General features: G+C 32.3%; 1 protein-coding gene across 4 annotated transcripts in view; it reads right to left on the bottom strand.

The window, feature by feature from the left end:
• Positions 1–469: 469 nt before the first annotated feature.
• Positions 470–12322, bottom strand: part of LOC135926410 (rho guanine nucleotide exchange factor TIAM2-like) — a 46597-nt gene continuing 34744 nt past the window's right edge. For all 4 annotated transcript variants that reach the window (XM_065462279.1, XM_065462278.1, XM_065462281.1 and 1 more), the window contains 5 exons: positions 3255–3611; positions 2635–3005; positions 1470–2144; positions 1204–1403; positions 470–1142 (listed from right to left, as the gene is read on the bottom strand). In XM_065462279.1, the coding sequence (XP_065318351.1) occupies positions 539–1142; positions 1204–1403; positions 1470–2144; positions 2635–3005; positions 3255–3611 (2207 nt within the window). In that variant the 3' untranslated portion in view covers positions 470–538. The remainder of the gene's footprint in view (positions 1143–1203; positions 1404–1469; positions 2145–2634; positions 3006–3254; positions 3612–12322) is intronic.

Consider the following 12322-nt stretch of genomic DNA (forward strand, 5'->3'; position numbering starts at 1 on the left):
TAGAGGCAAAAATACCATATTTCACATAAAAAATCAGTTTCTAAAGTATTGAAGGCAGAGATCCATACTTTTATTTTGCTGTTGGTAAGTGATTGTTCTATACATTGATTTTTGATTTGTTCTGTGCTTTTGTTTTTAATATTTTTGGCAAAAATTAAAATATTACCCCGGTCTCCCTATTAATAATAATTTTAAGTCAATAATGATTTAAGACAATTTTAAGAAATATTGTTTAATTTGAAGCAGGATAATGTCATTTTCATTTATTTTATTGGAAGGGATATTTTTTATTTTATAACGTTGGCATTGGCAAATCAAATGATAGCTTACTGCCTCCTATTCCTATTTTATTTACCTATTTCTAGAACAACACAATAATAATGGGTTTTGCAACAATAAAAATAAAATAGGAAGTATATTAATATATATTTAAAATTTTTCAATAACAAAATAATTTAAAATATAAATAAATCATTTTTCCTCTTGACATTAAAATAAATAAAAAATATAATGTTATTAAAAACATTCGGATGATCGATCATATGAAGGAATGATAATGGTTATCGAACTGTAAAGGCTTCCAAATGGGTGATTGCGAACGTGTTATAGCATTTGGCAAATTGTTAACGGAGGAAATGGTTAAATTATTCATCATAGCAATAGATGGGTCAATTTTGGCATTGCTAAAGTTATTGCAGGAATAAGATTTTGATATGTCCACCATGGTCGATGTCACAGTGATAGATGTTTCCGTGTTCGGTAATATCGATAAAACTGATATGGAAGAATACGATAGGGACGCGCCACGACTCGCCGATTTGTTTATAGTAGAAGAATAATCAAGGGATTTTATCGTGCGGTCATGGTTGGTGAAAGAAGAAGTTGAATTGCGATTTAAAAAATTGTACGTGACGGAACTTCCTTCTTGCATAGAAACGTTGTTGAGATCATTAGGTTTCGGGGTCTGAAAGGAAATTCCCCTTTCTATAGGGTGAGGAGTGGTGAATTTCTGTAGATCGTTATTAAATTTATCATAATATAATTTTAATTTGAGGATATCATCGCAACTTTTAGAGCCCGATAAATTGTGAGACTTTATTTGGCGAATAGTATCTAAAAATCTCTGTCTCAGTTGTTTTGATCTATTAATGTTAAAAGGATTAATATTAAAAAAACTAAATAATTTTAATCTATGATATTTACCTAGTGGATAATCGAAGATTTTTATCAAACCCATGTGCATCTTTAATAACATTTTCTCCCTCGCTATAATGTAAATCCCAAAAATATAGAGCTTCATATTCACTGGCCAAAGTTGCCAATTTTAATATACGGTTTGATGGGATCAAAATTTTATGAGTTATGCATTCTTCGGGTAAAGATATTTTCTTATAAATATTTGCCTACACAAATTGAATAAAATAATAGGGATATACTTTTTATAATATTGTAAAATTAATATAATTTACATTTTGCTGCTTTATTTCCCTAAATTTTATCGGATCGATGGATAACAAAATAATAGCGGTTTTGAATATAAATAGTATGCAAGGTAATACCGAATACGATTTTTTGCTGGATCCTAACTCACCGGGTATATTAAACCAATCCACGTGATCACACAATAAGAGATCTCCTATTGAGAGATTAATAGATGATTTGGAATCCCTGAGATTGTATTTCAATTTATTGTCCTTGTCATCGCTGTCATTTCCGGAAATGTTTGTTTTTGGCTTAGATCTGATGATAACATAATCCTGAACTAATTTATTAAATATGTTTCCAAATTCATTCTGAATCCTTTGCATACCGTTGATATGTTCCATGATCAATTCGATTGTCTTGATAGAACAATTCAATTTTTTCTGATCTACACTATTTTCTTTGGAGTGGGTCAATAGTTGTTTAATGATTATAGGGTATTCTGGCATCCTATTTAGAACGCTCGATAAGAAATATTCGAAATACACATGCTGATTGTAAGTTTTCATTCTATTGATGTCCTCATCTTTCGTCACAATTCCTGCAGCTTCATTCGATTTTAATATTTTTTGAGCTTTGTAATAACAAGAATATAGGGTACTATAGAGTTTGAAATAAGGTGAACACCGGATTAATGTTTCTGCAACAGCTGATAACATAGCCTATAAAATAATTATATAAAAATTATATTGTTACCAATCAATAATTATGATATAACATCCTAGGTCCAAAACTGATTATTTTAACCACTTTTAGTAGATGTACTATATTATTGCATGGGAAAGGTAAAATACTAAAAAAAATAATTGGGCTTTGAACGTTAGGATTACGGTCCATCTCAAGGAAATTTTTGTTATAAAATTTTTATTCGTCTATTTGCAATTACATGATCTGTCAAACTTGATAGATTATTAATAAAATTGATTAAATTTTATTAAAAACCATTTTAATATATTCCTAACCCTAACCCATGTTTCCCAAACTTTTAATTACCCTAACTCACGTCTCTCTAATCTTTAATCCCACTCCTAACTTCAGATACTTATTTAATTTTAAATATATCTCATCCAAATTAAAAAATTTCCTTCAGTTAAACATTCTTTTATATGAGTTATTAACGAACGTAAGGGAATATTATCTGAATTATATTACTTCGTTTATTGAATAAGGTGACGCTGTTTCCTCTGTAATTTGGGATATTTCGACTATATTTTTGATAAGGCTTTCCTGGAACATTATAATCTCTTCGACAGTTTTAATCAAATTTAATATATCCTCGTTGTTTAAAAAGTGATTTCTAATGGGAGCTATATAGTTTTCTTTTATAAAATTGATGTTAGTTATATAAGCCTTTTCGCTTTTCACAAAATCGGATAGCAAGAATAAAAAATTTTGTAATGGTATATTCGTATCAATATTTGACGATGATGTTTTTATATTAAGTTTAGTATTTTCCATTTTATGTTCGCAATTTTCCTTTTTGGTAACATACTGCGTTTGTTGTTTACTGATAATGTCATTACCTTTCGATTATGCATTAATATTATATATAAAAATATAAAATCAACGACCATAATTCAATTGGTTAATGAAAATAACTGACCCGGTTTATATCGTAACATAAGTAGGTAGGACCATTTGTCAAAAAAAGTTACCAGCTGGATAAAAACTGGCTTTAAAAATTTAATCGGATCGATTAGTTTTGAACGGTCAGCGGTATAATCTAAACCGGATCCTTCATCTTAATGCAATTGATATGTGTAAAGATAAACTTGAGGATGATGTTATGGCTTCCCATATTTTTACTTGGTTAGTGACTCTATTGCTTGCAATGTCTTTCGTTCTTTCTTCTTCTCCTTCCACATCTTTGTCGTAGAAAACGGAATGTGAATTTAATTTTTGTAAGGAAGACCTTTTGTTTAATCTTTGAGCCGATTTTTCGTTTATTTTTTCTTTCAAATCCTTTAAAAAATTCTTTTCTCCGTCCCTTTTGGGCGGTTCAATTTGGCAAGACCTTATTAGCAGCAAAACCTTTGAGCTTTGTTGCAAAAAATTTTCGACAAACATCATATCGAGATCGGCCACGCTTTTCTTATTGATAGACAAAATTTCATCACCATTTGATAAACCTAAATAAAATGGCAAAGATCTGCATATTATTATTTGAATATATTCTATTATTATATTCTTATAATTTAGGTGTGTTCAAAAACATATTAATATTACATTTAAGAGGTAGATAAGAGCACTTTTGCCCCTTATCATTAACGTCCCTGTTATAAATAAAATAACGTAAAAACATATGGTATAGCACAGGGTTGGCAGTATCAAAAATACTTGTATCTTAAATACAAAATACTTTTGTATCTGGTATCTTTTGGGGCATTTTAAAAAGTATCATGTATATTATATTAAATACTTTTTAAAAAATGAGTTTTTGTATCTTTAACTATTTAATATGGAAAATATACAGATTCTTTCAATTTTTCCTTATTTTTTGTTATATTTAAAAGTATATATAATTTAAAGGGTCAAATATTATTAAAACATTTTTTAAAAATTTCTTACCAATTATTAACATCTAATTATATCTTCCTCAAATAATAATTTGCTTAATTTTTTTAAGGAAATACATTATTAATATTAATAATAATGATTTATAAATATATAGTATAAAATTGATAATTTAGATATAAAAGGAGCACTCCGTCTGGCCTCTTCATCAGACACACTAGCCCCCATTAATTTTCAAACTTATACCCGATTGGCTATGAAGCACCCCACACATCAGGCATCTTCAACTGAATTTCCTGGTTTAAATCCCACATCTTATCCAATAGAATTTACCACTGAGGAAGTGAGAAAAGCAATCTCAACCTTCCAAAAAGATTCTGCACATGGTTTTGAAGGCATGAGACAGATATATCTTCAAGACCTAACAATCCCTCTTCTAAATTCTCAAACTACCCTACTCAACAGTATAACTCTCCTTTGTAACAGGTTCTTACATGGTGACGTTCCTATCTTCGCCCAGCCAATTATGTTTGGAGCAAAACTAATAGCTCTTACAAAACCAAACAAAGACTTGCGCCCAATTGCCATAGGCACCCTTTTTAGAAGACTAGTATCAAAATTGATCTCGGCTCGAATCAATGAGAAAGTCTCTACAGTTATCACATCAACTCAACTAGGGGTTGGTGTCAAAGGCGGCTGCGAGTCTGCCGCTCATATAACCCGAATATATCTACAAAATAATCCTCAAAATAAACACCTGATTAAAATCGATTTTTACAATGCATACAACACAATAAAGCGATCCGTCTTCCTAAAATCCTTTATCAATAGCTTCCCATGCTACTCCAGCTACATTTTAAGCTGCTATGCGAATCCCTCCATCTTACAATATGGTGAATATAGGCTTTCTTCTTCAGAAGGAATTCAACAGGGTGATCCCCTAGGGTCGATATTATTCTGTCTAGGAATAGACAATCTAGTTAAAAAAATTAAAAGCAGTTGCCTGTTAGATCTTCATATCTGGTACATAGATGACGGGATTATAAGCGGAAGCCCAGATGAGATAGACAAAGCCCTAGAAATTTTGCAAAAGGATGGGCCAGACATAGGCCTTCTCTTAAACGTCGACAAAACAGAATTCTGTCAGCTCACCTCTCAATCTCCCAACTGTTACGCCTTTAAAGAGGTTATGGCCGAAGAACTAACACATCTTGGCTCACCAGTTGGGGGTTGCTTAGCAGTTGAAGCCTTTTTCCAGGCTACTTCGAATAATTTGAACAATATGGAGGGTCTACTTATGCAACTTCCCACGCATAAATCTTTCTTCTTAATTAAAAATTTCTTCAATATACCAAAGATCCTATATGCTCTACGGTCTACTGCTGTTTTTAAACATCCCAATCCCTTAAGAGCATATGAATCCATAATTAAAAACATCATGGAAAAAATAACTAACCTCAAATTTAACTCCAATTCGTGGCATCAAGCCACTCTCCCCTGCAATAAAGGAGGCTTAGGGTTACGATCACCCATAGCCTTATCAATTAGTGGTTTCATCTCGTCCAGATTGGCAAGCTCCAAAATAATAACTGATCACCTGACCTTGCCAGATGCACTGCTTGACGAAGCTTATGTCATTTGGAAAGCCTCAGTTGGAGATGAATGTCTACCACCAGCCTCCCATAAACAAAAGGATTGGGATAATCCGATGATTGCAAGGTCCGTTGATTACCTCTTTTCGACACTGCAATCTGAAGATCATGCCCTATTAGCTTCCCTCAACCAAGGTTCAGGACATGAATACTTGGATGCCATCCCCTCTAAAAATCTTGATCTCGAACTTTCAAATCAAGAATTCAGTTTTGCTGTAGCCATTCGATTAAATGCAACAACCTCAGTTTCATATAAGTGCGCCAAGTGCAAAAGGCCAGTTAGTCAAACTGGTCGTCATTGCCTCCAATGCATTTTTAGCAGTGGACGCTCGATCCGGCATAACAGGTGTAATGCTCTCATAAAACGAGCTTTACAGTCAGCAGGCTTTCCTGCCACTTTAGAACCCTCAGGTCTCTTTACGGATGGGAGACGACCCGATGGAATTACACAAATTCCCTGGGAGAATGGCCGATTTCTAGCCTGGGATTTCTCCTGCGTTGACCCCCTCTCACCCTCCAACATCAATAAAGACATTTTAAAATACACCGAAGATTTTAAAACAAATAAATATGTGGATATTCCAGATGAGTATAAATTCGTACCAGTTGTCACGACAACCTTAACATCTCTTGGAAGTCAGGCTCTTAGTCTAATTAAAAAGATTGGCAGAACCTTAAGAACAAAATCAGGAGACTCAAAAGAAGGCGTCTACTTACGTCAACGCATAGGAATTCAGATTATAAAATCTAATTTCACATGCTTCATAGGTTCATTCCCCGAGGAGCCCGATTAATCTAGATTTTCTTCTTCTTCCCTTTTTTTTAAAAAATTACCCCCCCCCCCCTTCCTCCTCGTATTATCATTTGCACTAATTATATTCCCATTATTATACCTTGTATTATGAAGTCGTTGGTTGTTAAATTTCTTAAAATTTCTAGAATTGTTAAATTATATATTTTTCTTAAATTTTGTTTTTTTAAAAATAATTTTAGAAATAAAGCTATATACATTTTGAAAAAAAAAAAATCTGTATAAAATTTATACATTTTAAAATTTATTTTATTGTATAAATAATAAATAAAATCTATAATGAAAAAAAAAAAATATATCTCAATAAATGTTCATAACTTTCTTCTGCTTCAGAAGCGTAGCCAGGAATTTTATACGGGGGGGGGGGGGGGTTAATTTATATTGAAATAATTTTTTTATTAAAAATTTATTAGAACTAATCATCATATAAAATTTATTAGAAATAATCATCATATAAAATTTATTAAAACTAATCATCATATAAAATTTATTAGAACAAATCAATTTGAAAATACGATAATTCGAACACAAATAATAAAATATTGGAAAATACAAAATATTAAGAGCGAATATAACTCAGTTAATAAATATTATAGCTATATAAACCGGTATGTAAATCACAATAAAATATAAAATTAAACATTTTAAATGATCAAAATATTTCTCATAAATAAAAATTTAATCTTCTTTGCGATTGCGCCAATTGTTTGATAATTCGTGTTGTGTTGGGGATTAGATCTCGAAGTAAAGCTAGTCTATTTAATCTAAGATGTCATACTTTTGATATAGGTTTTTATTTTCTGTAATGAAGAAAAGGTCCCCTCATTTGTGTTTATACTAATTGGTATCAACACGTTAATCTCCAAATCATATGATTTCGCTTTCACCTCAACAATCAGATAAATCTCGAGAAATTCCTGGTCGATATTATCTCTTGGTATTCCAAGTTATAATATAATGATATTCAGGATTCTCATAACTTCAGCCAAATCTATTTTGAAAAATATTGCATAAAATTGTTATTGTGTTATAAATAATTTATTAATACATTCTAAATCGGCAGTCATACTAAATCTAATAATGTATCAGTTTTAGATGAAATATGTGTTTCAGGTTATTCTGATATTTCTCCAAGGGCATACAAAATATCTAGATCCAAATGATGTAACAGCTTGATGTCGAAGGCTCCATCTTTTCGTGCAGGCTTATTGCAGTTTCTTTTTCTCCCTGCAGCTCAAGAAGTCTAAGAAATAATTATATTCAGCTTCTGTCTATTTAGATATCTCATTTATACACTCTACAAATTTTCTAATCATAGTTATTAGTAGGAATATATTAAATAGAATTTTTGGTTGATAAAATTATCTTATATCCATTAGTGTTTAAGGTTTAAAAATGCAAGAAAATAAAATTTAAATTTTCATGAGATAAAATAAATATTATTTAAATTAATTTTAACTTTTATTAAAGAATCTATTTGATTTATAGAATACTCTGCAATTCACAATTCATAAAGCTCTTTTATATTTCTTCAAAAATTCTTGCAATGGGGTAGGAATTTTCTCCCTTCCTTCCCGCTGCTACTCGCCTAAGCCCTTAATATTAAATTTTGCTACGGGGGACTACGCGTTATAGAATATGAATAAGTATAATATATTTATTGTTAACAATGTTACTGTTAAAATAATGTATTGAGATAAAATTAATATTATTATTATAAAAATTTATATAATATTAATAATTTAGGTAAACGAAAATGTGCGAATTCTTTATCTAAATAGTATTATTGGCTTTGCTTTGGCGGCCACTGATGCTCGCAACTTCTGCGCATCTTTACTCTCGTTTCTGTTTTTGTCATTAATTTTTGCTGTTTTTTTATCTCCTGATCCAAGTTTCTTTTTAGCTCTAACGTAATTGGGAAGAAAATATCCTAAGCTTATTCCAAGAACAGGATGTACAATCAGGAGATTTTAATCATTGTAAATATAAAACTGAGATGATTGCACTTTATTATGTTTAGGGCCAATCGTTATCCTCGGTCCTGACAAAGATTCGGTGTTCCAACTCTTTAAATAAGGTCTGGGCATGTGAGTCGAACGATGTTAAAGTCTTGGCGATTAATGGTTAGAATGTATAATTAGTGGGTAGTGACAAATATTTAGCAAGTTTATTCACCTCATCCAGTAGATCATCCTTATTTATGTTGGAAGAAGCAAGAGGATCAGCATGAAAAATACTAGGTTAGGAATTTCCCCTATTCCAATAGACCATGGTATCAGGCCGTTTATTATCGGAATTGTAAAGGCCAGTGGGCTCGCGGATTGACGGGATACCAGCAGATATCAAGACCCTGGCGATAGTATCATTGCACTTTGAATATCTAATGAATCTGCCTCTACAACGCTTGCAGTGCAAAGGTTGACGACATTTGAGGTTAACCGATGTTTTACATAGAATACAGTGATAGGGTATCATCACCATATAGCAATTAAGTCTAATATCAATGACATTAGGTAGCTCATAGTTGCTTAGGAGTTGGTCAAGTTTTCGCTATCTCGAGAAATTCGTAGCCGTTACCTGTGGAAATGGAAAAGAGTAGAGACTGGTCCTCGGGTTGGCTCCTCGATTTAAGGTATGCAATGGAATTGCCAACTTGAGACTTATCCCAGTCCTTCTGTAGTGCCGATGAGGGATGATCGACTAATGAGATCAGCGTCTACATGAGCGAGAGGGGTAGGAACAGTTTGCATCTTATTTTTTTGAGGGGGTAGGGGGTAAGCTGCTTTTGGGGGTAGGATAATTTTTTGGGGGGTTATCTATTAAATTTTGAGATGAAATAGGACAAAATTTATATTAACACTTTTATTATAGAACTATTATAATACAATTCTTAGACCAAATCTATATATTGCAAACAATCATACACATTGTTTTCCAAATAAATCTTTCTGCTCTCCTTTTAAATGTAATTTAAAAGGTTTAGATATTTCAGCAAGCTCATAATGCCATAATAATTAATTCATTGTAAATAATGGAGGTTTTAATTGAATTTATTATCTAAAAAATAAATTCTTTATATTCACAAAATATCGATAGTTGGTAGTAGAGATAGATTAATTTAAGTTGAGATAGATTAATTTAAGTTGAGATAGATTAATTTAAGTTATTCTTATAAATTCTCTGAAAAGAGTATCAATATAATTATTAAGGTGAAAATAATAATAAAAAAACACCGCCGCCGAAGGCGGTGGGGATTTTTTTAGGGGGATAGGCAAAGGTTTTTGAAGGGATTAGCATCCAGTGAAAATCCTGTCATGTATACGCTGATTGAGATAAATTTCTAGAGATCAAATGCCTGCAGAAACAAAGGGTCAAGATATTTTATGAGTGTATGTATGATGGGTTCTCCCATGATAGGTGAGAGAATATGAGCGCGCTAACGGAAAGTAGCGAGGGCAACCTTATACCAATGCCACCGGAATGATTTGTAAGGTAACCTGTAACCAAGATAGATCTCCAAATTTAAGATTAAGTATGTGAGACTTTTAATCTCAAGTCCATGCGTGGCAAGAATGACATGGTATTGGAAGATTCGTGACGATCGGGGTGTATATAAAATCAATCCTCGAAATTATAAGGTAATTCTTCAATAGGAAGAAAACTTGGTGGGCTGGGAGGCGCGATAGTGTATCGAGCATTAGGGATGTCTCCCATAAAATACGGCAAGAAATTTATGAAGACTCGTCTTTACCTACTGGAGATATAAGATGTGTCAAGGAGTTCGTTGGCGTATGATTGAACATAAATTCATGGTTAAGGTCAATGATCCTAAGGGGACAATTCGTCGATATACCAATTATGAGGATTAAGTTTGCATTGGTCATTTATGTTTAGTATCAGGCTATTAATGTCCAGACAGAACAAAAAGGAACCTAGAGGGTCATCTTGTGGTATTCCATCGCTAAAAGGAATCAGCCTATCTCCAAATTGAAGGTGGGAGTGATTAGCATAGCAATCAAAGATAAATTGGGAATATTCAGGGTAGAGGGTGGGGATAGAATCTAGAAACGCGCTACGCCATAGAAAGCTAAAGGGGTTCGAAAAGTCTATTTTAACCAGGATATCGTCAGGGGTCTATTTTAAATACATCCGGGTAATGGGAAGGGATTTCTCACAACCAACTTTTACATTGTCCCCTAATTGATTCAGGCACAGGTGACTGGATATCGTGAACAATATTCTGCTTACTACTAGCTTGGTGGTTAATCGGCGCCAAGTGGTTCCAAGTATGATAGGGTGAATTCATTTATTAGGTTTACAGAGTATGAGTTCAGGTCTGTATGGAATGAAACAATGGCAGGTGGTATGCCTCCAGTAAGCATATAGTTGATGAGGTGGTTTTTATTAAAACGTCGCATTGTTGTGTGATATAAGGTGTGGTTAGATCTTGTAAGAATATTGGACCAAACCCATCAAACTTAGGGGAGGAATCGCGTTTGAAGGATAGAATAGACTTTCTAACGTCGCTTATGGTTTAGAGGAGCATTAGGACAAGCCGGTATCCTTAAGATTACGTGAACGGTGTTTTAGGAGAAGAGCTTGATAAGTTACTTAACCGTTGTCAAAAGTTGCGACGTATGGCGGATTTAACATCCAGGTTATCTGGTTTTTAGATATAAATCTGGTCTTGGTGAGCAGGTCATTATTGTGATTCTTATTGTTTCCATGTTATCACTCTTAAGATGTGTGATTAATGGGTAATGGGTAGATAGTGGCTCCTCAATATGCTGTGTCAGGGATTTTTGCTGGTAGGATCGGGGATTTGTAGGGTAGTAAAGGCTGACAGAAAGTCTAGCTAGTGTTTTACAGAAGAATAATTATTTAACAAGGAATTCAAGTTTTTGGACAGGTGTTTGGCAACTTGAAGCTTTGCCCTTTCGTGAAATGACAAATGGTTTTGGTGCTAAAAAATATTTCTACATCTGCAGAGTAGGTGGGATCAAATATCAAAAAAAACATTTGCGCCAATAGAGATAGGGACTGTTTGACCAGTAAGCACATCAGAGAATAATTGGGAATGGTGAATATGGGTTGTTTAGTTGTATTGAGGGCAAGGGCATAAAAGATTGGGTCCCAATTTCATTTGTTATAAAAAGAAGTATACATGATTTATTTCAAACCGACTAACGTTTTTGCCTACCACTTGATAAAGCCTTTGAAATTTGTTAATAAGAGATTTGGAAATATTTTTAATTTTAATTATGAAAATGAAATGGCTTTTTTCGCCACCATTTTGAATCCTCATTTTCAAATTAGATGGGTTGATTATGGTAAAAAAAATATTTGCAAAATTGCTTGATGAAGCACGTGTTATTTTTAAGGACAGGGATAATGCATTTGACCAGTCTACAAATTCATCCTCTTTCATTGAAAAGGATTATTATTTTTGTTATAAATATTACACCTTCTAAAAATAATGAGGCTACTTAAATTAAACTTGAAATATTTAATTATATTAAAGACGGTTATCTTGATACCAGAAACTTACATAAATATAAGCACATTAAAGAAATTTTTTAATATAGCTTATTTTTCCCACTTCAGCCCCAGTTAAACGGCTATTTAGATTTACAAATCTTGTAAATAGAACAAACATGCATAGATTGTCAGATAAATTATTTGAGAAATTAATAAAAATAATAACTTACAAAATTTCAATGTCGTTTTAATATTTTTTTTTTATAGAGTTAACATATTGTCCTAATACATTACTTTTACAAAATTTACTGACAAAATTTTTTCATATAAAATAATAATTGTAATGTACTACATTATACCCTATATAAAAATATATTAAATGAAA

This window comes from Gordionus sp. m RMFG-2023, chromosome 3 (assembly GCF_954871325.1).
Source record: "Gordionus sp. m RMFG-2023 chromosome 3, tfGorSpeb1-WG-v2, whole genome shotgun sequence".
NCBI classification, from domain to species: Eukaryota; Metazoa; Nematomorpha; class Gordioida; order Chordodea; family Parachordodidae; genus Gordionus; species Gordionus sp. m RMFG-2023.